The sequence below is a fragment of the Anolis sagrei genome, chromosome 1, assembly GCF_037176765.1.
Source record: "Anolis sagrei isolate rAnoSag1 chromosome 1, rAnoSag1.mat, whole genome shotgun sequence".
NCBI lineage: Eukaryota > Metazoa > Chordata > Lepidosauria > Squamata > Dactyloidae > Anolis > Anolis sagrei.
This window is the reverse complement of record NC_090021.1, coordinates 221,598,566-221,625,067: the sequence shown is the minus strand read 5'-3', so window position 1 is coordinate 221,625,067 and position 26,502 is coordinate 221,598,566. Positions and strand designations below refer to the sequence as shown.

The window sequence follows — 26,502 nt, the reverse complement described above, 5'->3', positions numbered from 1 at the left end:
GATAATTGAAGTTTTAGATTTAAGATAGAGTACCATATTATCCAACACAATTTGCCTCTGCCCAGATCCACAGCTGTTTCAATACATTGTGATGTTTTGGTGCTAAATTCATAAATACAATAATTACTACATAACGTTAACATGTATTAAACTGCTTTTTCTGTCAGTTTGTTGTAAAGCGTGATGTTTTGGTGCTTAATTTGTAAAATCATAACGTAATTTGATGTTTAATAGGCTTTTCCTTAATTCCTCCTTATTATCCAACATTTTCGCTTATCCAGTGTTCTGCCCGCCCGTTTATTTTGGATAAGCGAGACTCTACTGTAGTTCCTCTCCAGCTAGCTGTTTACTGGAAAGAAAAATATGCAAGCATCCTAGGGTCCTCTTGTTTAATGCTGAGATATTCTGCACCTCTTAGAGAGCACCTACACCATGGAATTAATGCAATTGAATGCCATTTTAATTGCCATGGCTCGATGTTATTTAATCATGGCATTTGTTTGTTTGTTGGTTTTTTTGTTTTTTGTTTTGGCTATGTGTCTGCAGTCTTGCTAGGGAAAGCTAAAGACCTTGTAAAACAAGTATTTCCCTTGATTCTGTAGCATTTTATATTGTAGATGCACCCATAGACATAAGGAGTCATCAGAGCATTAATTCCAAGTCAGTCCCTGCTGCCTGGTTTTATGATATTGAGACTAGCAGCACAGGGAAGGAGACTGTAAATGCTTAGTTACTTATTTATTCTAATTAATTATATCCCACTTTTCGGGATATAAAGATTAAGGTAAAGGTTTACCCTTGACATTAAGTCTAGTTGGGTGGTGCTCATCTCCATTTCTAAGCCAGAGCCAGCATTGTCTATAGATGCCTCCAAGGTCATGTGGTCAGCATGACTGCATGGAGCACCGCCGAAGCGGTACCTATTGATCTACTCACATTTATATGGTTGGCAGAAGCTGGGGCTAACAGTGGTAGCTCACCAAGCTCTCCAGATTCGAACTGCTGACTTTTCAGTCAGCAAGTTCAGAAGCTCAGCAATTTAACCCACTGTGCCATTGGGGTCTCTTTTCAGGACATATAATAATAATAATAAAAAGAAACAATTTTAAGAATTCAGAACTTGTCAGGATTCTTCACACAGAACAGCTGTCCCTGTTGGAGAAAAAAAGGAAGTTCTGTTGGAGTAGGCCCTGGGCTGTTCCCCCAATATCTAAACTAACTTTTACAATAGTTCAAGAACAATGTTTCCTGTGCATTAAGTATGAGGTTTGATGGATTGTGCTGGTCATCTACTGTATCACATTTCTAACTTTAGTTTCTTTCTTTCTTCTTTCCCCTTAGAATTTGGCTTTGTGGCACTGATATTCTCTGCTGCATTAGCCTACTTCCCATCACGTCCTCCATTTCCACCCAGTGTGGCTGCAGCTAGCCAGAGACTGAGTTATGGAAGAAGTTTTTGTAGGCTATTAAGGTATGTATATCGGGATCCAGCTTGATATAAGAAATCTCGTGAGATTCTGCTTTTAAGAATATTCATTTATTTTAGGCATTTATGTGTAATATAATATTCCTAAACAATATAATATTCCAAAGCAATTTTAATTTATTTGAAACAATTCAGTCTCGGTAATGATTGGTATCACACAATAAAAGAAGACTATGACAGAGGGAGCAGTTAATGTGATAAATAAATGCCTTAATGATAAGTAATAAACTGGCTTAATTGACTGCTGTAATTGACAATATAAAAAGTAGAATAGAGAATCTACATGAATAATGTGCAACCTGTTCATGAAGAAGAAAAGTTGTAATAAATGTACTACTTTTCCATATGTGTGTGGTGAGTATGTGTGTGTCTAAGAGTGTGTGTATTTCTAAAATTTTAGGTCTAGGAGTGGCCATTCTACATTTTGGACTAAAAAATAGTTTTGTTATTTTATGGGAAGGATCTGAAGCTCAGATGAGCAGCCTTGGGGGTCACATATAGGCTGCATGATTATTAGTCTTGCTGTTGGAGATGACCTCTTCATTGTGGAAGGAGGAACTTTGAGCAGAGTAGTTCCCAATTAAATCTAATAGGTTATTTACTGTATTCCTTTCTGTATCACCAATTTTTTTGGACGCATATGAGCTACCAACACATCACAGCATTATAGTGAGGTGTTATCTTTATATTATTGTTAATATTGTTAATGAAGTTCATCTGTGGCATCTCTGGTCAGAGGTAGCTAAAGAAGACTTGAGCCACTCTGAGTAAAACATACTGAGCTGGGATGGCTGTTGTTGTTGTTGTTGTTGTTGTTATATCCTTATACCCCATTAATTCTTTACCAAAGGAGACTCAAAGAGGCTAACACTAAAAACTATAACAATGTGTATAAACATTAAAATAGAATTAAACATCAAAATATTAGAAATTAATGGTCAAAAACAGTTAAACAAATCTATTAAATTAATATAAAACAGAGCACCCCCAGCTTTGATTTAGAAACTGTCTTCTTTTAAAGCCTTTCTGAATAAAAATATTTTTATCTGCCATCCGGGGCATTCTGGCTTTCTTAGACAGGAAGCTATAGACTAGCAATTTGGTCTATTGGAGTACATGTTTGTTGGCCCCTAAACACCCCCATCATTACATTGCATAAAATGGAAGAATTGGGTGGGTAGCTCAGAGGCATAGGGTCCAAATCCTTGTAATGCTTTCAGTGATCACATACCTAGGGATGGAGACTTCTGAAGGTGCTGTTTCCTTTATCCACAACCACACACATTAATAATAATAATAATAATAATAATAATAATAATAATACACTTTATTTATATTCCGCCCTTCTCCGCAAGGGACTCAGAGCGGATTACAGCATTTACATAAGACATAGGCAAATAGTCAGTGCCTTACAAAAACATACAGCGAGATACAAACATAGGCAAAGGCTTCTCCTTTCATTTCCAGCTTCTGGAGGCAATGCTCATCTTTGGCTCTAGGGGAGGCGCTTTTTTCACAATTTTCAAGCTGAGGAGCCTGTGTTGTCACCTTCTGGTCATGTGGCCGACAAGATTGCTTGGAGCGTTTTTGTTTTGTTTTGTTTTTTGTTTTGCTTTTTCCTGCCAAAGCAGTACCTATTTATCTACTCACATTTGCATGTTTTCAAACTGCTAGGTTGGAAGGAGCTAGAGCTAACAGTGGGAGCTCACCTCATCCTGCACTTTTGGAACTGCCAACCTTCAGGCAGCAGTTCAGCAGCACAAAGATTTAACCCATTGCGCCATGTAGTTCCGATGTTGTTCACATATTGTGATACATGCTACAGCTGTGCTTGTTTAGTGAGCATGTGCAAATGTGAGATACATGCATTCCCTCCTATTAATCGTTTTATCAAACAACAAAAATCATTCATAGTATTACATAGAATATTAATAGATTATACCAATGAAATCATGTTTCATAAGTCATTTGCCAAAATAACTCAAGAGCTGAAATTCAGTACTGAGAAAGCTTAGCTCTGTGTTTAGTATAATTTATGGAAACTAAATCGGTTTGTTGTATTTACTTTTACTTTGCATAATTATTCTGGTTTGCTAGTCATGGGAAGGGGGCAATTAGCTAGTCATGAGGAAGGACACTAAAGCAATGCTCTAAACCTGGCAGTCTCGTTCAGCCTTTCTGATGACTTGTTGCCTACATATATTCAACCATTCCTATCCAGTTGTCAATTATTTTTTATTTAGGTCTTTTCTGCATGCCATTATAACTCTTGTAAGCTAAAGGCATAATGACACGTGAAACAAATTATTTTCAGCATTGCAAGAGAAACAGGGTCGTTCTGTTAATTAGTGGGGACCTAGTTTTCACCTTACATTTTCTGGGACCAAAAGCAGGATTCATCTACATATAAACTGTGGCCTGGCTGAGATACTTAAAAAAAGAAACAGAAACAATTTCCATTAAGTATACTTGGCAAATTTAGCAGTGCTGTCATCTGAGTGCCAATCTCTTGCCTGCTTGCAGACTGTGTTGTAAAAATGTTACTGTCAAATAAAAACCTGAATAACAGATCTGCAGGTGGACTATAAAGCGTCTATTGATGGGACTCCATCTGGGAACTATGTTAATAAAATAGATATTTGTTCATACTCAGATCCCAGTAAAGTTAAACAGTGAACTACAAAAGTTTACATTTACTAACCTTAAAGAAAACCTAAATGCCTACACAGTGATTATGTTTTATGTCTATTCTGCTTTTTTCTTGGCCTTCTTATTCTTACGGTATTAGCTGTCTTTTCCAGTTTTCAAATTCTTTTCCATCACTTATATCGACTAAGTAGTATTTTAAAAGAATAATCTATCACAAATAGCTATCATGTAATTTCAAGTTACTTTTAGCTTTACTGATAATTTTGAATGAACTCATTTTAGGCAGACGTAAAGGTGACTGTAAATAATACCTGTAAGCCTTAATAGAGCTGTTAGTCCTAACTGGAGTAGACCCGTTGAATCAATTAAACTTACAAAAATGTTAAATTACCATATTTGGGACCTATCTTCGTGATTATATCTTCCCTTACGAACCAGCGCATGCCCTGAGATCATCTGAGGAGGCTCTGCTCTCTCTTCTGCTGCCGTCTCAAGTGCGGTTGGTGGGGACGAGGGAGAGGGCCTTCTCAGTGGTGGCCTCCTGGCTTTGGAACTCCCTCCCTAGGGAGATCAGACACGTTCCCACCTTGTCCTCCTTTCGGAGGGATGTTCCATTATGCTTTTGATTAGGCAGTTCACCAGAAAACCATCCTGTCCCTACTTTAAATTCTGCACCTTATTTCGACCCTCTTATCAGCTACTCTGACATTTTTGACAATAGTATCCCCCAGCCCTTGTTCATTTGATTTCAGCACCTTCCATGGGCTCCTTTTAGGAATTTTGCACTCATTGAGCCTGAACACAATATGTTCCCTTTATCTCAGCCATACTGTTTTATGATGTTGTTTTATGACTCTGTCATTTTATTATTTTATTGATTGATTTTAATGTGTCTCTGTTTTTATCTGTAACTCTCTGGACTTGTCCCTTTGTAAGCCGCCTCAAGTCCCCTAGGGGAGATGGTGGCTGGGTATAAAAATAAAGTTGTTGTTGTTGTTGTTGTTGTTGTTGTTGTTGTTGTTGTTGAATTAGTCCCTGAGTCCCATCTGGGAGATAGAGCAGAATATAAATAAAGTATTATTATTATTATTATTATTATTATTATTATTATTACTGCAGTTAGTGGGCCATGGTGGTGCAGCAGGTTAAACTGCTAAGCTGCAGAACTTGCTACCGTAAGGTCAGCTGTTCAAATCCATGGGACGGGGTGAGCTCCTGTAATTAGCGCCAGCTTCTGCCAACCTAGCAGTTTGAAAACATGTAAATATGAATAGATCAATAGGTACCGCTCCGGCGGGAAGGTAACGGCACTCCATGCAGTCATACCGGCCACATGACCTTGGAGGTGTCTATGGACAATGCCCACTCTTCAGCTTAGAAGTGGAGGTGAGCACCACCCGCCAGAGTCAGTCTTGACTAGAGTTAATGTCAAGGGGAAGCCTTTATCATTACCTTTTACTGAAGTTAGTATTAACCATTGAATTTAGGCCTTACAGCAGTATTTCATGCATATAAGCAAGAGCCTGCTGCTGTACTACATTGGCATCAGGGAATGTTAATAGATATTTGACAATTGCTTTGTGAACTCTTTGCCCTGCATCAATCCATCAAGGATCTGTCCTTTTCTTTTGTGATTTCTTAGCTTGAGTCTGTGTCAGTGTTCATAACATTCTTGTTCTTGTGTCAACCCATGATTATTTAAAGTATTTTGAGGCAAGCTTCATAAAGTGATTTATAGGGCAATATTAAAGCAGTAAGCATTACTGAGGCTGTATAATAAAACAGTAAAGAAAACTGAGCAGAAAGGAATGTATCTTTCCCCAATGCAAAGATAAATAATACTAATTTTTATTTTGATTGTCATTATTTTGAGCGAAGCCTTGTTTACGTTCACAGTGTCTCCCATCGGGAAGGTTCAGGGGACTTTAAATGTGTGTAGAATTATAATAGAGAGTCATCAGTCCTTAGTTACATCTCCTCTGATTCTTATCCATTTTGAATTGACTTGCCAGTGTACTCCCCATAAATGTTTTGCAGAATTGTGGCTTGTGATGTTGCACTGTTGATGGTACAAGCAATTTTAGACTTTATGCCTTCCAGAGTGGATCATGGGTAACTGTGCGGTTCGCAGCCCAGATGTGCTGGCAGGAAGGAGTTGTCCTTTTCCTGATGTCCTTTTCCACTAGAGCCTGTGGGTGTCGTCATTCACCCAGAGGCCCTAGTTGTATCTAGTAAATCCCCTTGCAGCCATTGAGAGGCCTGAAAAACTTTACATTCACTAGATCCTTGGCTATTTCTTTTCCCAGTGCAATTCCAGAATTAGTGGGGGGAAATGAAATCTGCTAGAAATTCCCATCCATTGATTACTTGTGTTCTATCAGGATTTTGTATTCAGTTGTGGCCCCATAGAAAATCTTGATTGGGCCAGGGTAAGTAACTTTTTTATAATTAGCTGGAAAATGTATTTTCTACCTAAGCACATCAAATTTTGTTTTTAAAAATATGCAATTTGTAAGTATTTAAATAGGAGGGCAACTAAAATGATCAAAGGTCTGGAGACTATGCCCAATGAGGACCGTCTTAAAGAACTAGGTATATGGAGCCTGCAGAAGAGAAGGTTGAGAGGAGATATGACAGCCATGTATAAATATGTGAAAGGTTGTCATAAGAAAGAGGGAGCAGACTTGTTTTCTGCTGCCTTTGAAACTACGACTCTGAGCAATAGGTTCAAATTACAAGAAAGAAGATTCCACCTGAACATTAGGAAGAACTACCTGACCGTACGAGCTGTTGAATAGTGGAACTCTCTGCCTCAGAGTGTGGTGGAAGCTCCTTCCTTGGAAGCTTTTAAACAGAGGCTGGATGACCATCTGTCAGGGATACTTTGATTGTGCTTTTCCTGTATGGCAGGGGGTTGGACTAGATGGCCTACATGTTGTCTTCCAACTCTATGGTTCTATGATTTAGGCTTGAAAAAATGAAGCTAGATTAATTTACAATTTAACTGTAAAAATTCATTTATTTATTCAATTAATTAATTAATTCAAGCTCTGAATTTCACTTCAATTTTTAAATATCAATTTAAAATAAATAAATAAAATATGAAATACCAGTGTGTTACTCATCTCTGCAAATATTACTAAATATTAGTTGATAATTGTCATCAAATATTACTTTTCCCCCTTACTGTTATCACTCAGGAACAAGAGTCTTGTTTTATAACATTTATGTAGTTGACGTGTCATTGCATATGCAATTACAATGAAAAGTTATCAACAATACATTTGAAATATCATGAATGAAATTCATTTATCTCCTGCATTTTTCCCAGAGGTAATATATAGCTGTCAAAAAGTATAGGCTGTCATTAATATTTGCTGATGATTATTCAGTTTGGTAATATTTTTCTTATTTAATAGGAGTGTTTTGTATGAAGCCTCAGTCCAGTTGCAGCTGTTGCTAAATACATCACAGCAGGATCATTGCCAAAATGCTGACTGATTTTGACAAGGCTTCCCAGAATCCAGTTACGTAGGTTTGTCAGAGTGTGCCATCGAATGAAAATATATATCAAAAGAGCTGGTTCTTGTTTCAGCAGAATGCTGTAACAAAGTGAATCCATGCTTTATTCAGTTTGAACAGATTGGGCAGGGGGGCATTTTTGCCTTCTGCCAACCCTGCATTGACTCCTTTAGGGTGATCATTCTTGTCTCTAAAAAAGATAAAATGAAAATCCCCTATTCAGCTTGAACAGATGGGGGTGATGGGTGAAATAGAATATAATAACTTTACTGTCATTGTACATTGTACAACAAAATTTAATCCATTTTAGTGACAGAATGGCCCTTGAAGCTTCTATGTGCATGATTTGCTATTAAGGAGCAAACAGATGGTTTTTGAAGAGCAAACTGGGCTCCACCTTTTGCCATCCCAGGAATAGATGGAGAGTGCTAGACACAGCTGCTTTTCTTTCTCTGGTTTGGGCAATGGAGTAAGTGGGAGTGCATCTCCCCTCCACCTTTTATCATTGCTTTCATGCCGAGTCCCTATTCAGCAATGACTCATGTTTAAGTTGACCCACGTTTTTGAAGGCCATTTTCTGTCAAAGGTTTTTCAACATATACACACATGTATACAGTAATAACTAATAACATGTATTCAGGGTAATTCTTGATCCGTTTTGTGTCTTGGCTTTCGGTCAGGCTCCTGATCCATTTCCACTGAGCCTCCCGAAATCAGGAGATCAGATATTTGTTTTCTATTTTTGGTGCCGAAATATTGGTTTTCTTTCAGCCCATTTGGGGGAGGGGACTTCATTCCTAGGCCCAAAGCGCCTGGTCTAAGGGTGCAGGCTTTGGACGTATGCACCCAAGACTGGCAGGTCCTGTAGCAGAGCACCAAGGAGCACTCCTTACTCGGCACTTGGTTGCAGGTCCTTGCAAGGCCTGGGTACATAGGTCCAAAGTACCGGGGTGCCTGCAGCTAAGTAGAAATAAGGAGCACTCCTTACTTGGGGCTCAGCTGCAGGCCCTGCCAGGCCCCAGCACTTTGGGCCTTGCACAGCAATCAATTCGAAAAGCAGGCTTGGAGCTGGTACCCTCTCCCACCTGCCTTTCATACCAATTTTATTTTCATTCTAGGACAAAATGGAACAGAAATACAAATGAAACAGATGAGACAAATTTGGGGCCATTACTAGTAATTACTTCCTATATCAACAGTTTGCCCTCTAGAATGGGGGAAATATGAATATTTACAAATAAAATAATAATAAAACTTTATTTATATACCGCTCTATCTCCCCGGGGGGGGGGGGGGGCGCTCAGGATGGTTTCCAAGCAACATCAAAATATACAGAGTCACAACATGAACAAAAAATAACAGTAACAGCAACATAAGCATGGAAGTACCCGACAACACATAAATATTAAAAGGAAAAATCCTTCCTGCTCTTCATGTCTATGGAAAAGGAATTGCTCAGAACCATTAAAAGGCTTGATCAAGACTGATACAAATTGAAATAAGATGGGACCAGCATTTGGGTACAGTACTGTAGTAGGTAAATGACAAAAGCGGGGACGGGCTATTTCCAGGGGCCTGTTAGGAAAATGACCAGTGTAATATATAGGTGGCTAAGTCATGTCCAAAGTGCAATTTCCTATATTCCCTGAACATAGCTTTTAATGTTGATAATAATACTGATTTATTGCAGATGTTTTCAAATAATTTAAGAGATAGTATATTAGTGTTTGTGTTCCAAGACCTTTTCTGGAGGAGTGAAAATTGGGGGACCTCTGCAGTCCAAATTGGGAACCTGGGTGAATCAGGGTTATTTATCAGGGTATAAAGTAATGATGCACGCTCCATTGCATTTCTTAACTGGAAGCAGTTAAGATGCATATATGCTTTCTAAGCAGGTAATAGCTTGTTTGCTTCATTTACACTAAAGTTGTTTCTTTGGGGCTTTTCTGTCAACTCCAGTTTGACAGAGTGAGGATTATGATATAGCTTTCACAGCTTCACCTTCACTGAGCAGTGAAGGTGAATTGTTTTTCAAGAGGCAGAAAATTCTGTAAGATTTCTTGGACCCATGTGTCTGTCTTAATGGAGAAAACCATTGCTGTTCAAATCCTTCCTCTCTCTATAGGTTTTTAGACTGAATAATATATATATCATTCACTAGCAATTAAAAAAAACCTTAGGCGCATTGGGGTTTTTTTCTATCTGTACTGTATAGATCTAATATAGATCTGTACTATACTGATTTTTTAAATTATATTTGGGCTTTTCCTCTTAGAACTGTATAGAACTAACAGTATAATTGAGTGCTGGATAGGAGTTGGGATTTGAAGTAGCACATCTATGCAGGGTAGTGTTTTATGCTTCAGTATTTTACAACAGTTATTATCTATTATAACTATTTAAACATCAATGTTTTGTGTAGTATTCTTTTGGCCCTATGCCCAAAATTTTGGAAAAATACCCCTTTGATTGGTGGTAAAAGCTTCCAAATGTTGGGAAGAGTGAGAAGACGTGGGCTTCTTAATGCCATATGGCTGCAGTGTCCCACAGCCAGTGAGTTAGAAAGGAGGAAGCTGCCTTACGTTCATGAGAATATTGGCCCATTTTCTCAAGTACTGCAAACTCAAGCTGAGAGAGCTCTTCTTGGTTTCATTGATTTTTTTCAAGCAAAGTTTAATGGCTAGACATACGTGCGTATCTGAAATGTGCTTTGGTGGTCTCCTAGCCAAGTACTAACCAGACCTGATCCTTCTTAGCTTCTCAAATTAGATGGGATCTCATGTGTTTGGAGTGAGGTAGAATTCTGGGATTTTATAATCCAAATAATAGCTGTAGGCAATTGAAAAGGAATAAAAGGTTTTGCGTATTTAAATGCTTATTACAATGTATTTGATTGTCTGCTTCTAGAGAATGCACCATGATACAATGAACAGTTTACTATTCATGTCTTTTTTTTATTAAACTGAGTAGGAAATCAAAGGAATTTGGGATGAGAAAATATAACTACAGATTATTTGTAGCATGGCATAAGACTGCTCCTGGGATGTGTTTTGTTTTTAAAATCAGCTGTCACAAAGCTGATATTAAAAGAACAGTTTCCATAATTTAGAGCTCTGTGGTGCTGTTTACATTCAAAATGTACAGTAATGACTCAAAAAGTGCCATTCATCAAAATCAGAGGGTCCACAGGGTAGTTGCAGTCATGTTTTTACTATTGGAAAAGCCCAAATTAATTATTTGAGGCTTTTGATGCACCATTCTTCCAGCCTGTTGCAGCCAATCAGCCAACCAATGTTGCATACCCCACCTGCATCTCACATCACCTTGCTATGATAGCTGTTGAGATAAAAAAAAATAAAGATGGCTGTCAAAGAGGGTAAGATTGAAATAGTTGATGGTTGAAGACATGATGCAGAAAGATCAATGATGCTGTTAGAAAGTGAGAAGGAAGAAAAATTATATGGGTTCCAAGAATGGGTAGAGAAACAGAGAAAATGTTAGATGATAGGGATGCAAATATATGATGATGCCGGAAGAGAATATTGATTTCATGCACTGCAATGAGATGGTTGTGAACTGGGAGAGAAAGGAAAGGATATTTGTACAAGAGTCCATATACATCTCTATGTTGTTGAAAGTTCACACAGATAATGGTTCAATAATGGTTCAAAGAGGAAAATATAAAAACTAGAATGCTAGCAGAAAATGATCATTTATGGTCTCATGGAGTGATAGACCCTGCTCTTTATAACATAGGAAGCGGTAGAGGAGGGAGAGAGAAACAGTCATCATCGGGTTGTTGTAGGTTTTTCGGGCTGTGTGGCCATGTTCTAGAAACATTCTAGAACATAGCCATACAGCCTGAAAAACCTGCAACAACCCAATGATTCAGGCCACGAAAGCCTTCAACAATACAGTCATCATTACCACCACCACACATCTGTCCATCCTCCATAATCTGCATTAGGAACCCCACAAAATGGGAATACAAACAGAGCTCCAGGCAGAAACCATTTCCTCTATATTCATTGTGGTGTTCATTTTGGATTGTAATCAAGCAACTGAAAGGGTAATGTAAGCAACAAGTGAAGTTGAAGAAATTATATTATTTGCTAAAATGCATTCTCATTGTTTCTAACACATGTTAGCATGCAGACTATTCAGTAAAAATCCATTATAGGCTCTGTCAACTGTGAAAAAATGTTAATAGTGAATGCAAAGAAGATCGGAAAGAGGAAAATGTTCTTCAGATTACAGTATTGCTGAAATATAATTAATGCTTTTAAAATGTACTTCAAGAAAACAAGAAGTAGCAAAATAGCCTTATTATTCAGTTCTTGTGGGTTTTTTCGGGCTATATGGCCATGTTCTAGAGGCATTTCTCCTGACGTTTCGCCTGCATCTATGGCAGGCATCCTAAGAGGGTGAGGTCTGGAGCTGGGAAAAAGGGGGTTTATATATCTGTGGAAAGACCAGGGTGAGACAAAGGGCTACTGTAAGATGGGCTAGGTGTGAATCTTTTCAATTGACCACCTTGATTAGCATACAATGGGCTGACTGTGCCTGGAGCAAACTCTTAATGAAAGGTGATTAGATGTCCCTGCCTGTTTTTCTCTCTGTTGTTTTAATTTTAGAATTTTTTAAAACTGGTAGCCAAATTTTGTTCATTTTCATGGTTTCTTCCTTTCTGTTGAAATTGTCCACATGTTTGTGGATTTCAATGGCTTCTCTGTGTAGCCTGACATGGTGGTTGTGAGAGTGGTCCAGCATTTTTGTGTTCTCAAATAGAATGCTGTGTCCAGGTTGGTTCATCAGGTGCTCTGCTATGGCTGATTTCTCTGGTTGGAGTAGTCTGCAGTGCCTTTCATGTTCCTTGATGCGTGTCTGGGCGCTGCGTTTGGTGGTCCCTATGTAGACTTGTCCACAGCTGCATGGTACACGGTAGACTCCTGCAGAGGTGAGAGGATCCCTCTTGTCCTTTGCTGAACGTAGCATTTGTTGAATTTTCTTGGTGGGTTTGTAGATTGTTTGTATGTTGTGTTTCCTCATCAGCTTCCCTATGCGGTCAGTGGTTCCCTTGATGTATGGCAGGGACACTTTTCCTCTGGGTGGATCTTCATCTTTATTCTTGTGGCTTGTTCTTGGTCTTGCAGCTCTTCTGATGTCTGAGGTGGAGTATCCATTGGCCTGTAGAGCCCAGTTGAGGTGGTTCAGTTCATCTTGGAGGAGGTGGGGTTCACAGATTCTTTTTGCACGGTCTGCCAAGGCTTTGATGGTGCTTCTTTTTTGACTTGGGTGATGGTTGGAGTTTTTATGTAGATATCTATCTGTGTGTGTGGGTTTTCTGTAGACGGTGTGACCCAATTGTTGATCTGGTTTGCGGATGACTAGGACATCTAGAAAAGGCAGTCTTCCTTCCTTTTCTATTTCCATAGTGAACTGGATGTTAGGGTGGATGCTGTTAAGATGTTCCAGGAACCTGTTGAGTTCTTCTTCTCCATGGCTCCAAATGGTGAAAGTGTCATCCACATATCTGAACCATATAGTGGGCTTTTTGGTTGCTGTTTCAAGAGCTTGTTTTTCAAATTGTTCCATGTAGAAGTTAGCTATGACTGGGCTGAGAGGGCTCCCCATAGCTACTCCATCTTTCTGTTCGTAGAATTCATTGTCCCACTGAAAATAGCTGGTGGTGAGGCAATGGTGAAACAGTGCCGTGATGTCTTCTGGGAACCTCTGGTTGATGAGGTTATCATATCAATATCAGCCAGAAGATGAATTCCCAGGACTGGGACAAAATAGACAATCTCACTTACAGGAAAATGGAGAAGAATATGGTTGTCCACACCAACAGACAAAAACAAAAATTCCACAAACGACAAAAGCAACAGCCGAAACCAGAACTGGATACATCACGGACCATCATCAACCTGACAGACAGACAACTCTCTGAAGACCAAGTATCCATACTAGCGAAAGGAGGAAACTTTGCTGTAACCTCCACCAGGATCCCAGTAGAAAACATCATTGCCAATGTCGAATCAGCAATTTACCGCCTACCAGAGGAAGAAGCAGAAGTAGTACGAGCGGAAGCAGCAAGGATCCTGAAAAAGGCAAAACTCCCCTCCAGTAACATTACTAGGAAGGAAAGAGAAGCCATTCGAGACCTAAATTCAGATCCTGATATCCTCATTCTGCCAGCAGACAAGGGGAATGCCACAGTCATCATGCATACAGAGCAATACAAGGAGAAGATCAGAAAACTCCTGGACCCTACCATATACAGAAAGCTTAAGCAAGACCCAACTTCCAAAATAACCAGAAAAACCAACACTCTAATTAAAAACTCCTCCATCAACTTCGACATACGACAGCAGCTATGTAAATCGGAAGCCCTTCCACCCAGGCTTTATGGACTCCCCAAAATCCATAAGGACTCCACCCCACTCAGACCAATCGTGAGTGCCATTGGGTCCCCCACATATGACTTAGCCAAATTTCTTGCTGCACAGTTACAAAGCCACATTGGGCTCACAACACACTACATCAAGGACTCAGCCCACTTCATTGAAAAAATCAGCAATCTCAAGCTAAATACAAATGATAAACTGATCAGCTTCGATGTGGTGTCTCTATTTACCATGGTCCCAGTTGCAGACACCATGGCACTCATCAACCAGAGGTTCCCAGAAGACATCACGGCACTGTTTCACCATTGCCTCACCACCAGCTATTTTCAGTGGGACAATGAATTCTACGAACAGAAAGATGGAGTAGCTATGGGGAGCCCTCTCAGCCCAGTCATAGCTAACTTCTACATGGAACAATTTGAAAAACAAGCTCTTGAAACAGCAACCAAAAAGCCCACTATATGGTTCAGATATGTGGATGACACTTTCACCATTTGGAGCCATGGAGAAGAAGAACTCAACAGGTTCCTGGAACATCTTAACAGCATCCACCCTAACATCCAGTTCACTATGGAAATAGAAAAGGAAGGAAGACTGCCTTTTCTAGATGTCCTAGTCATCCGCAAACCAGATCAACAATTGGGTCACACCGTCTACAGAAAACCCACACACACAGATAGATATCTACATAAAAACTCCAACCATCACCCAAGTCAAAAAAGAAGCACCATCAAAGCCTTGGCAGACCGTGCAAAAAGAATCTGTGAACCCCACCTCCTCCAAGATGAACTGAACCACCTCAACTGGGCTCTACAGGCCAATGGATACTCCACCTCAGACATCAGAAGAGCTGCAAGACCAAGAACAAGCCACAAGAATAAAGATGAAGATCCACCCAGAGGAAAAGTGTCCCTGCCATACATCAAGGGAACCACTGACCGCATAGGGAAGCTGATGAGGAAACACAACATACAAACAATCTACAAACCCACCAAGAAAATTCAACAAATGCTACGTTCAGCAAAGGACAAGAGGGATCCTCTCACCTCTGCAGGAGTCTACCGTGTACCATGCAGCTGTGGACAAGTCTACATAGGGACCACCAAACGCAGCGCCCAGACACGCATCAAGGAACATGAAAGGCACTGCAGACTACTCCAACCAGAGAAATCAGCCATAGCAGAGCACCTGATGAACCAACCTGGACACAGCATTCTATTTGAGAACACAAAAATGCTGGACCACTCTCACAACCACCATGTCAGGCTACACAGAGAAGCCATTGAAATCCACAAACATGTGGACAATTTCAACAGAAAGGAAGAAACCATGAAAATGAACAAAATTTGGCTACCAGTTTTAAAAAATTCTAAAATTAAAACAACAGAGAGAAAAACAGGCAGGGACATCTAATCACCTTTCATTAAGAGTTTGCTCCAGGCACAGTCAGCCCATTGTATGCTAATCAAGGTGGTCAATTGAAAAGATTCACACCTAGCCCATCTTACAGTAGCCCTTTGTCTCACCCTGGTCTTTCCACAGATATATAAACCCCCTTTTTCCCAGCTCCAGACCTCACCCTCTGAGGATGCCTGCCATAGATGCAGGCGAAACGTCAGGAGAAATGCCTCTAGAACATGGCCATATAGCCCGAAAAAACCCACAAGAACTGAGTGATTCCGGCCATGAAAGCCTTCGACAATACAGCCTTATTATTAGTTAAGTGAAATAGCAAAATACCTTGTTAGCCGTTTCTGCCACTATGTATTTGGTCTGATTATTCATAGTCGTAAATGTGGAACAGATTAAATGTGAATTTAATGTAAATACCCGTTACTACACTGTTCTATCCACTGAGCAAAACAACCCAGATATCAGTATATTGCAAAGGGAAAACACATGAAGGTGGATGCCTTACCACAAGTTTTGTTGACTGAAGCAAGCCAACAATATTCCTTTCCTTGCCAGAACATGCTGGTGGAGGAGTAATGAAAGCCCCCTTTTTAAAAAAAGCCAAAAAAAAAAAAAGCTCATTTGTGTGCCAAATCACATAGATACGCTGTTCCCTTTCCTCCCTTATCTACATCTGTATAAAAATAGCTTGGATTCAAGATCATATTTAGAGGTTGATTTTCTAAGCTTGGTAGGTTGTAGACAAGCCCTACCTCTAAGGTTAGTATAGATAGGGCCTTTCTAGTGATTCCCACTTCTAACTTCCTCTTGACTGATACTCTCTTGCTATTTTTAAGAGAACTTTAAGCAGTCTACATACATTCCTCCAGTTTGTGCGTGCTGTTCATCTGTTGGTTAATTTTTGTTTTGATTTTGTTTGTTTTAGTGTAATGGTGAATAATTTCAGTGTGAGTCCAAGAACTCAGTTGATCTCCCAAGACCCTTCATGAGCCTCACTGCAAAAAGGGAGAGGGCTCTCGTTTTTCTTAGTACACCACCAGCCAGTTCATTCGCTGAAACACAGCACTACACCATCAAAAAACGGCTGCTCCTGGAGACTTCTAGAGGCACAATTTCCCATTTTTACACCCCTCCTCCCCACTAGTGGCTGCAATTGGCCGATAAGTTTGAGAGAAACAAAAATGGGCAAGAGGTCTGGACATGGCCCACATGTTACTCTCACCTCATTTTAATTTGGGGAGGCATACATATACCGTAAATCAATATTGTGGGGAAAGATCCTTTATATCTTTTCTGCCATGCTATTTCAATGCCACTTCATCCTGAAATAACCAGGGATATGTAGCAAGATAATGCAACCCACCACATTTTCTCGTGTGTGTGTGTGTGTGTGTGTGTGTGTGTGTGTATCAGTCACTTACAGTCTGAGCACAATAGAATGCTGTCTACTATCTGCCTCTTCATATTATCTAATGTCTGCAAGGATGGGTGACTGTCATTAGCATCCATAGGAATGGGAAATGTTTATAATTGAGAGCTACCTTACATTATCAAAGTTGTTGCTATTTTTTCTTTTACTTCACAGCAACCCCCGGTTCCTGATGATTGCTTTAGCATATGCCATCCCATTGGGGGTTTTTTCTGGGTGGTCTGGTGTTCTAGACTGGATTTTAACCCCGGCTCACATAAGCCAAGTAAGTATATGTATCCTTTTTCTAAGTTTTACTTCTGTTTAATTGGCAAAATAATGGTTTTGTTACTGGTAGCTAACACAGCTAATCAGAAAATGCTGTTTTAGGTGGCCTGGTTATATTTAATTTATTTAGCGGGGTGGGGGACACATAATATGTATTCAATTGTCTGGCATCCCCGGGACTTACAAAATATACTAAAAACATATGAAAAGCCTGCAAATATACAAATGGAATGTGAGGAAAGGTGACAAAACAGAAGCCTTTTGAATATGTGCATTTTAGAAGGTTTTTTATGAACTCTGCAACCCCCATTCAGAGGTGTTTTCTGAATGTTCAGAGATGGGGGATAATGGGTTTCAAAGTGAGGAGTCTACAAGTGATTGTAGAGAATTGCAGATGGACGAGGCTGATGTTTTGGATTATTTCGCTTGTACTCAGACAAGCGAGAAAAGGCCTTGGAGAGATGGGGAGTTTTCAAGGGAAAACAGATTAGACCTGGGCACGCAGGGAGCAAAAGGCCAGCAAACTAGATATTCTCAGAGAATCTGAGATAACACCCTGAAGTACAGATGTGTCAGGCATGATGTCATGGGTGTCTTAGAGGGCTTAAATTAAGTGGTTCGGTTTCAGGCCTTTCAGAGGAGACAGCGTTGCTATAGGACAGTGGTTCTCAACCTGTGGGTCCCCAGGTGTTTTGACCTACAAGTCCCAGAAATCCCAGCCAGTTTACCAGGATTTCTACGGATGTGAGAGCTGGACCTTAGGGAAGGCTGAGCGAAGGAAGATAGATGCTTTTGAACTGTGGTGTTTGAGGAAAGTTCTGAGAGTGCCTTGGACTGTGAGAAGATCCAACCAGTCCATCCTCCAGGAAATAAAGCCCGACTGCTCATTGGAGGGAAGGATACTAGAGACAAAGTTGAAGTACTTTGGCCACATCATGAGGAGACAGCAAAGCCTAGAGAAGACAATTATGCTGGGGAAAGTGGAAGGCAAAAGGAAGAGGGGCCGACCAAGGGCAAGATGGATGGATGGTATCCTTGAAGTGACTGGACTGACCATGAAGGAGCTGGGGGTGGTGACGGCCGACAGGGAGCTCTGGCGTGGGCTGGTCTATGAGGTCACGAAGAGTCGGAGACGACTAAACGAATGAACAAAGGATTTCTGGAAGTTGAAGGCCAAAACATCTGGGGACCCACAGGTTGAAAAACACTGCTATAGGAGATCAGTCTCCTGTTCATGATTCCAAGTTCATGGTTCCTGTATTTTGAAGATTCCTGTTTTATGAAGATTCCTGTTTTATGTTCCTGTCTTATTTATACCCATGTTTCTTTGGATTTACTTTGGAGAAGTTCCTGTTTTCATGTTCATGGATATACCTTTGGATTAAGTCTGTGTTTTTGGGTTTGTGTTCTATCCTGCTATTGAACTCTAGCTTCTTTTGAAAATTGCATTTTATATCTGTACTGACTTTGGTGGATTTATCCCCTTTCCCGTTTTTATAGTCTTTCTTTAATAAAAAATTCTTATATTGGATCACTGGACTCTGGTGTGGTGCTGGGTCAAAAGGTGTTCCTGTGTTCGGTTGCAACACCCATATCCACAAGAGATGTGTTCCTGGACTCTGTGGATATGCAAAATTGTGGTTAATAACAAATCCTATTGAAATGAGAGTTCTTGCCCAACAATACCATAGCTGGACTGCATATTTTGTTAGATGTGGATAAATGAAATCATAGATAAGGAGGTCACATAGTACTTTAAAAAATTGATGACAGAAATGGTGGAAGTTGATAGCTATAAAAACATTGTCTATCTTTTGATATCCAGTGCCATCAAATCAAATTTGACTGGCAGTTGCTTCAAGTTAGATAAAAGAAAATGCTTCACGGATCACAAAATTAATGTGAGTACTTGCTACTTCAAGAGGCTTGCATCCTTGATGATTTTAAAATGGGAGGAGTAGACAAATTCACAGAGAACAGGTCTGTTAGCAGTATTCAGTTCAATACAAATCTGCATTCAGATGCTGATGCCAATGTCCAAAACTGTCTCAATAACTTTCTGCATGCTTGAACTAACACTGTATTTTTCCATCTCAAAACTTTACAGGTGGATGCAGGTTGGATTGGATTTTGGTCTATTGTAGGAGGCTGTGTGTTCGGCATAGCATTAGCAAGGTGAGCATTGCAATCTTCCCTTCCCTTCAGTGAAATTGTGTTTTAGCAATCCTAAAATTATATCCCTGTAATTATTTGCTGTTGTGTATGACAACTGTAAAAGAACAAATGCTTTTCTGTGAGTTGGCCATATGTTCATTGCATAACATAATAATTTGTGTATTTCCTTGTTTTGTATTCTGTGAACACTAGAAATTCCATTTTGTCAGCCACCAAGCTGAATTGCTCGTATTATTGTGTTTGACAAGTGGTCTCTATCCACTTCATCCAAAGGTAGAAAGAACTACTTAGGTAAAATAGTCAAGGAACTAGCAGCGTTTTCCCTGTTTGCTTTTGACTTCTTAATTACATTATTATTATTATTTCTGATGGAAAATGTGATGGCCTGAATTTTCAACTAAACATGACTCAGTACTTTGAAGGGACTTTGCTGGCATTTGGATGTGTGAATTGCTAGTTTGAAGTCCCACTCTAAAGGGCCATCTTCACTATTATGAACCTGCCAATGGCTTCTGCTTTTAAATGCTATGAAAGTTGTGCCCAACCTTTCTACGGTGACACATTGGGTATAAAATACCTTCCCCAAACTTCCTCGTCTGATGCTTATTTTGGTAGCATTAGAATATCAAAGAGTGCTTTAATATTTCAGATGAGAGTGCTTCATTTGCTCTGAAGCTTCAATGATCAGTAGAAGGAATTATAATCTTTTCCCTCTTCTTTTGTTGCTTTTTAGTCTTTTCATCTACTGTTTCAATAGACGTACCTTCACAGTGATTTATTTTACATTATTTTCACAGTGAGGCTTTATGATCTATTTTTGTATAGCCAGCAACTAAATTAAGTAATAAGTCCCTTGTAGATTCTCTTGGAGCAGAAGGTGAAATAGAAATACACTTAATAAAATAAAGATTTTTAAAAATCAGTACTCAAATGAAAAACCAAAGATTTTTCTGCCTTGGTGACTGTGACTTAGATTGGAGTAATTTTAAGGTCCCTCCTGACATAAAATTGAATAACACAATAGTTCTGAAATGCAGCTTCCTGAAGTATTGTCGCTTGAGTCTCACTGTGTGCACTATGTTTCATCTTCAGAACACTTTTCTTTTTCTTCTTCTGCACCAGACCAACTCTTATGCAGACAATTTTAAGAAATGCTCTTGTTGTTCTGTTATAAAGACATACTATACTTGAAAATAAACATTTCCTTGTGATATCCCATGCTAGAGGAATTCCGAAGTGCGTTTTGTGGTAATATTTATATTAGGCCAACCAAAATATACAAACTCTCTACAAGCTCTGAGAGGACCACAGTTACCCCAGAGTTTGTATCCCATTTCCTCCTGCTGCTCATGTATTATTCTGGAGCTTTCTGTAACTGGAGGACCATCCTTTTCTAGCCTCAAGAGAACTTTAGCAGTTTTGCCGAGTCAGGTTTATCATGCAAATACTGACCTTTTGTTAGAGATTAATTTGTTAAACATGTAACCTGGTTTTCACCCCACAATTGCCTTTAAATGTCTTTCTGTAGCTGCTGTAAATTTGGTTTTACATTCCTCAGCAAGGCAAATATTTTGTGGAGTCTAATGCTTTCTTTGGTCTTTTTATTTGTGATTTTTAAAATAAAGCACCCTTTGTTGTTAAATACCTTTCTTTGACTCAAGAAATTATAAAGCTCCAAACGTAAGAGTTTTACACACAAAAGGAGTTCCGAGATGTCAAGCTTGATGAATGATACCCCATTTTTAGGCCTGTTCAGCAGTTATCTGTGCAGAGTTGAATCAATGTCTACACTGACTATAATCTGCTAAAAGTTGTAATTAGGAAAATTAGGTAATGATTCTTGTCAAGAGTGACAGATCTGTGTGTTTCAGTGTCAGCCCTGTGGCTTATCAAGCAGGCATCCCCACATCTATTGTAACAGCTTGGTGTGAGGGTACTTTTTGCTCAACCAGCTGCTAATTGTGTTACTACACCAAGTGTTTTCATAGAATAACTGTAGTGTAAATTAAATCTCTCCTCGTTGCTATTTTCTAACACTTTTCTCCCTCCCACGGCTCTTAAACTGAAATATAATTTTACTCTGCTCTGAGTGTTATTTACAGCTAAAGGACATCACATTGAAGTCTTGTTCCAGCTTTTGATGCTATCCAAAAAAGCTATCATTTGGGTGTCAAACGATCTCTACATGGAGTAGAAATGTTTGTGCCTATGATACAAAATTATGCCTGTCAGAGGAAGGAAAATAAGTCCTCAAATTCCACTATTTTGTTACCTGTATCTTCCTCCATTTGAGATTTGTGCCCTTTGTCTTGTCACTCTCATAGCCTCAGACCATGACTTTCAGGTAATTTGTTTGGCAAGTTTATGACTGAAGAGCTTTGGATCTTTGGGGGCAGCTGGTGGATTTTGTACCCTTTTGTTAGAAGCTGCAGAATGAGAGTTGAGTAGATAAGAAAATGACTTCAAACAGTGACATTCACAAGTGTTTTGGTTTTGTAAAACTGCACAGAAGCACAAATCATCATCCTTTTTCCCAGGCATTTTTTCTTGTTGTATTTGCTAATGATCAGAGATGTTTTTCGGGTTTTGTCCTTCACCTGAATCCTTTCATCTTTTAAACTGCAGCAAAGTCAAAATGCAGAAACTTTGTGACAGTTGTGTAAGTTCAAAAACAATAAGTAGCAGAATTGGTAGCAGTCAATTGTGGCTATTAACTATAGGACGCACATTAAATGAATTTTCTGGATAGACAAAGAAGCGTCTTTGTTTGGAAGGGGCAAAGACGCTTCTTTGCTAACCCTATGACAGGAAGGAATTCTTCTATTGCTGTTTGTGTTTCTCATTTAATGGAACTCGATGATGTGCAGGATCCTAAGTCTGAAAACTCCAGTCAATCCAAATGGCAGCCAGACTGGTTACAGGAATATCTAGGAGTGAGCGTATTACACCTATCCCTAAAGTCGCTCCACTGGCTGCCAATTAGTTTCTGGGCAAAGTGCAAGATGTTGCTTTTGACTTTTAAAACCCAGCTTGATTTGGGTCAAGTTTACCTAAAGGATCGCCTTCTCCCATACAATCCGCCCGCACACTTAGGTCTTCTGGGGAGCTTCTACTCCAACCAGCCAGAAGTCAAATTGGCCGCCCCACGACCGTAGAATGACCCGGAAAAGCTCCAACAGTTAGATCAGCTGTTGGAATTTTAAAACCATCTAAAAAACTGTCTCTTCCAGCAAACCTACCCAGCCAGTTGAAAGCATGAGTTTTGAGCTAATGTCATGTGTTTTAGTTTCTGTCCTGTGTGATGAATGTGTATTTTACAGAAATGTTTGATGTTTTATGAAGTGAATTTTAATGTGTGTTTGTAGAATTTTTATATAGTACTAGCTGTCCCCTGCCACGTGTTGCTGTGGCCCAGTCTGTTGATCTGGAAAATAAAGTAATGAGAAAGTGTTGGTTTCTAATAGTATATGTAATTTCTTTATGCTTATGGGTAAACAGTATTTCTTGCTGTTTGTTTGTCAGTGTTAATGTGGAGAGTGTCTGGTTTGCCCACCCTGGAACATGCAACATATCATTGTCCTTCTTTAAGGGTCCCTTTCAAATCTATGATACTATATCTGTGTGTGTGTAAATCATTATCTATATCTATCTATCTATGGCTGGATGGCTCTTTGTCAGGAGGACTTTGATTACGTTTTCTTGCCCTGATGAAGGGAGTTGGATTGGATGGCCTTAAGTATTTTCTGTTGGTCATGGGGGTTCTTGTGTGGGAAGTTTGCCCCAATTCTGTTGTTTGTAGGGTTCAGAATGCTCTTTGATTGTAGGTGACTGTGAATCCCAGTGACTACAACTCCCAAATGTCAAGGTCTATTTTCCCCAAACTTCCATCAGTGTTCATATTTGGGTTTATTGAGTACTTGCGCCAAGTTTGGTCCAGATCCATCATTGTTTGAGTCCACAGTGCTCTCTGGATTTAGGTGAACTACAACTCCCAAACTCAAGGTCAATGCCCACCAAACCCTTCCAATATTTTCTGTTGGTCATGGGAGTTCTGTGTGCCAAGTTTGGTTCAATTCCATCATTGATGGAGTTCAGAATGCTCTTTGATTGTAGGTGAACTATAAATCCCAGCAACTACAACTCCAAAATGACAAAATCATAATTTTTGAGTGATGGTCACTCCTTGTGTTGTGAGATATTTTGTTCCCAAATTTGTTATGATTTCGTCCATTGGTTCTTTTGTTTTTAAGATACTCATTATGCACAGACCGTGTGTGTGTGTGTGTGTGTTTTAACTGTGCTGTCACCCGCCTTGAGCCGTGGGGAGAGGCGGGTAAGAAATAAAATTATTATTATTATTATTATTATTATTATTATTATTACTATTATTACTACAGTTGTAAAATCAGGTTCAGGGTCTGAGTCAGAATTGGACATACACAACTTAAGAGGAGGAGAAAGCAGGAACAGGAGTGATGGAGTATGCAGATTAAATTTGTAGTAGTTGATGAGATGCTTCTGTATCCTCTGTGATCCTGGTGAAAAGAAGTCATGGAATGGTGTTACCTCCATATTCTCCCATTGGATACACTTGGTTTGTTTACACAATAAGACTGGGTTTCAGGTAATCCCAGTTTATCATGTTAATGCAAACAGAGGGAGTGTTTGAACACATTGTCCCATTCATGGTTTATCATGATGTTCTTTTTCTCTCCCTAAACCAGTGGTTCTCAACCTCTGGGTCCCCAGATGTTTTGGCCTTCAACTTCCAGAAATTCTAATAGCTGGTAAACTGGCTGGGATTTCTGTGAATGTAGGCCAAAACACTTGAGGTCCTACAGGTTGAGAACCACTGACCTAAACAAACCAAGTCATAAGTCATGGTGTGCTGTTGGCTTCTGACTCTGAAATAGATATGATGACACAACCTCTAAGATGGTTGTCACCATAACGACAGTACAGATAGAGAGGAAGGTTGTCCATTGTTTGTTAAGTCACTTCTGCCTTCAGTTGGAGCCAAGGGGGAGTGATCAGCCAGCATTAGTGAGCATACTGTTCAGTCTCAGTAAGGATAGATTTTGCTACAATCTCGGCCTATTGGATCTAGTATCATTCTTTTTTTTTTTGGGGGGGGGGGCGTTTCTCATCAAAGAATATACTGGCTTCCATTTCTAATACAATGCAATGTTGAAATAAATAAAAATAATGTTCACACATACTAAATAATCACTTTGCTTTCTTAATTGAATAGTTTATTGAGATATAAAATGCTTTTTCAGAGGAGAGTACAAAGCAAAATAGAGAAATTGTAAAGATAATTTCTAAGAAATCTGTGTCAAAATAGTTGTAGATATGACCAGGGGCGGCTCAACCCATTACGCAAAGTAGTAAGCATTTGCAGTATAGTTGATTTTGCCTAGGGGCGCTCTTGAGGCACTCTTGGGGGGAAATAGACCTTGACATATGCGAGTTGTAGTTACTGGGATGTGTAGTTCACCTACAATCAAGGAGCATTCTGAACTCCACCAATGATGGAATTGAACCAAATATGGCACACAGAACTCCAACAATGAAATGCAAACAGTATTTAGGGGCGCCATTTTCAATGCTTACCATTGAAAATTACCTAGGGCCACCTCTGGATATGACCTAAATGTACCAGAAAACACCTTTATTTCTGACCACTTCTCTATTCTTTTTTCTTCCTGTCTTAAAAGTGCAAAATATCACTTTTAAAAATGCTATTTCAAATATCCTAGAAATTTTGCAGAAGCATTAACATTTTTTCTCAGTTTATAAAATATATTAAATATTTTTTAAAGTGTGATTTATATTTCTTTTAGGTTTGCTGATTTTATCAGAGGAATGCTGAAACCTATACTTCTCCTGTTACTGTCAGGAGCAACTCTGTCATCCATCTGGTTTACTTTGACATGTTTAACCACTGTCATCCACCTCCCTTTAACCACAGGTATGAGAATGCTAATGTTCTTCCTTTGCATATATTTGTTTGGTGGTGGGATACTGGAGGAATTATATGTAACACAAATTGTTGTCATATAAAATATTTCTCACTTTGAATTAAACTTAGCACAAAGGAAGATTGATATGCTATTTTGGAAGCCAAAGTCACTGAATTGTATCTCAAAGCATTTTATAAACACAGCATCCTCAATTCCTGAAACTATTTATCGTGCAGTAGAAGAGACTGGTTTTTGAACTGGCAGTGACTTACATACCCTGCTAAACTTGTACAGATCTATGTGTACATTTCAAGGCTTGAACTAACCCTTTGAAATGAAGAAAAGGCAGAAATAATTTAATGTTTAATATAAAGCAAACAAGGGGGCTTTTGAATTTCATTATCTTGAATTGTCTTTGGCACGTTCTTCAAGTCTGCTTTTAATACCTAAATTTGTTGGTGGAAGTAATCAATAATAACTTGTTATCCTGGTTTCCTTGGGATTTCAGTGGATATTTCTGTATTTCTTTTGTGATCATGATACAAACTTGTTTGGAAATAGGAAGCTCTTTTGACATACATGCAATGTATTGCATTAATGATCCTCATGATTTCCACTTTACTTGTGGTGCAATTATATAGAGAACATAGTTTGTCCTAAGTAATCTTAAATTACACTGCAATTATAGTGCAGTTTGTTGGTTTGGAGTAACACTGACAAAGATTTCTTATCTGACTTCACATTATGTATGTTTTGCTAAAAAGGTTTCCCCTTGACATTAACTCTAGTCGTGTCCGACTCTGGGGGGTGACGATCATCTCCATTTCTAAGCTGAAGAGCTGGTGTTGTCCGTAGATGCCTCCTCGGTCATGTGGCCAGCATGACTGCCTGGAGTACCATTACCTTCCTGCTGGAATGGTACCGATTGATACACTCACATTTGCATGCTTTCGAACTTCTAGGTTAGCAGACGCTGGGCCTAACAGCAGGAGCTCACCCCGCTCCCCGGATTCGAACCGCTAACTTTTCGATCAGCAAGTTCAGCAGCTCAGTGGTTTTACTTGCTTCACCACTGGGGCAGCGGGCAAAATAATATTTATATAATATTATAATATTATTATGATATCATAATATAATTTTTGTTTCTCCTTACACTATCCCACTCACCTGAAATTCAGATCCCTTCATTCT

The 26,502-nt window shown here is 39.3% G+C and overlaps 1 protein-coding gene across 1 annotated transcript in view; it reads left to right on the top strand.

Moving 5' to 3' along the window:
* SLC49A4 (solute carrier family 49 member 4) overlaps nt 1–26,502 on the top strand; it is a 96,907-nt gene that overhangs the window by 34,986 nt on the left and 35,419 nt on the right. Inside the window, exons 4-7 of the mRNA XM_060774701.2 lie at nt 1,342–1,471; nt 17,063–17,171; nt 19,281–19,348; nt 25,192–25,319. Coding sequence (XP_060630684.2) covers nt 1,342–1,471; nt 17,063–17,171; nt 19,281–19,348; nt 25,192–25,319 — 435 coding nt within the window. The remainder of the gene's footprint in view (nt 1–1,341; nt 1,472–17,062; nt 17,172–19,280; nt 19,349–25,191; nt 25,320–26,502) is intronic.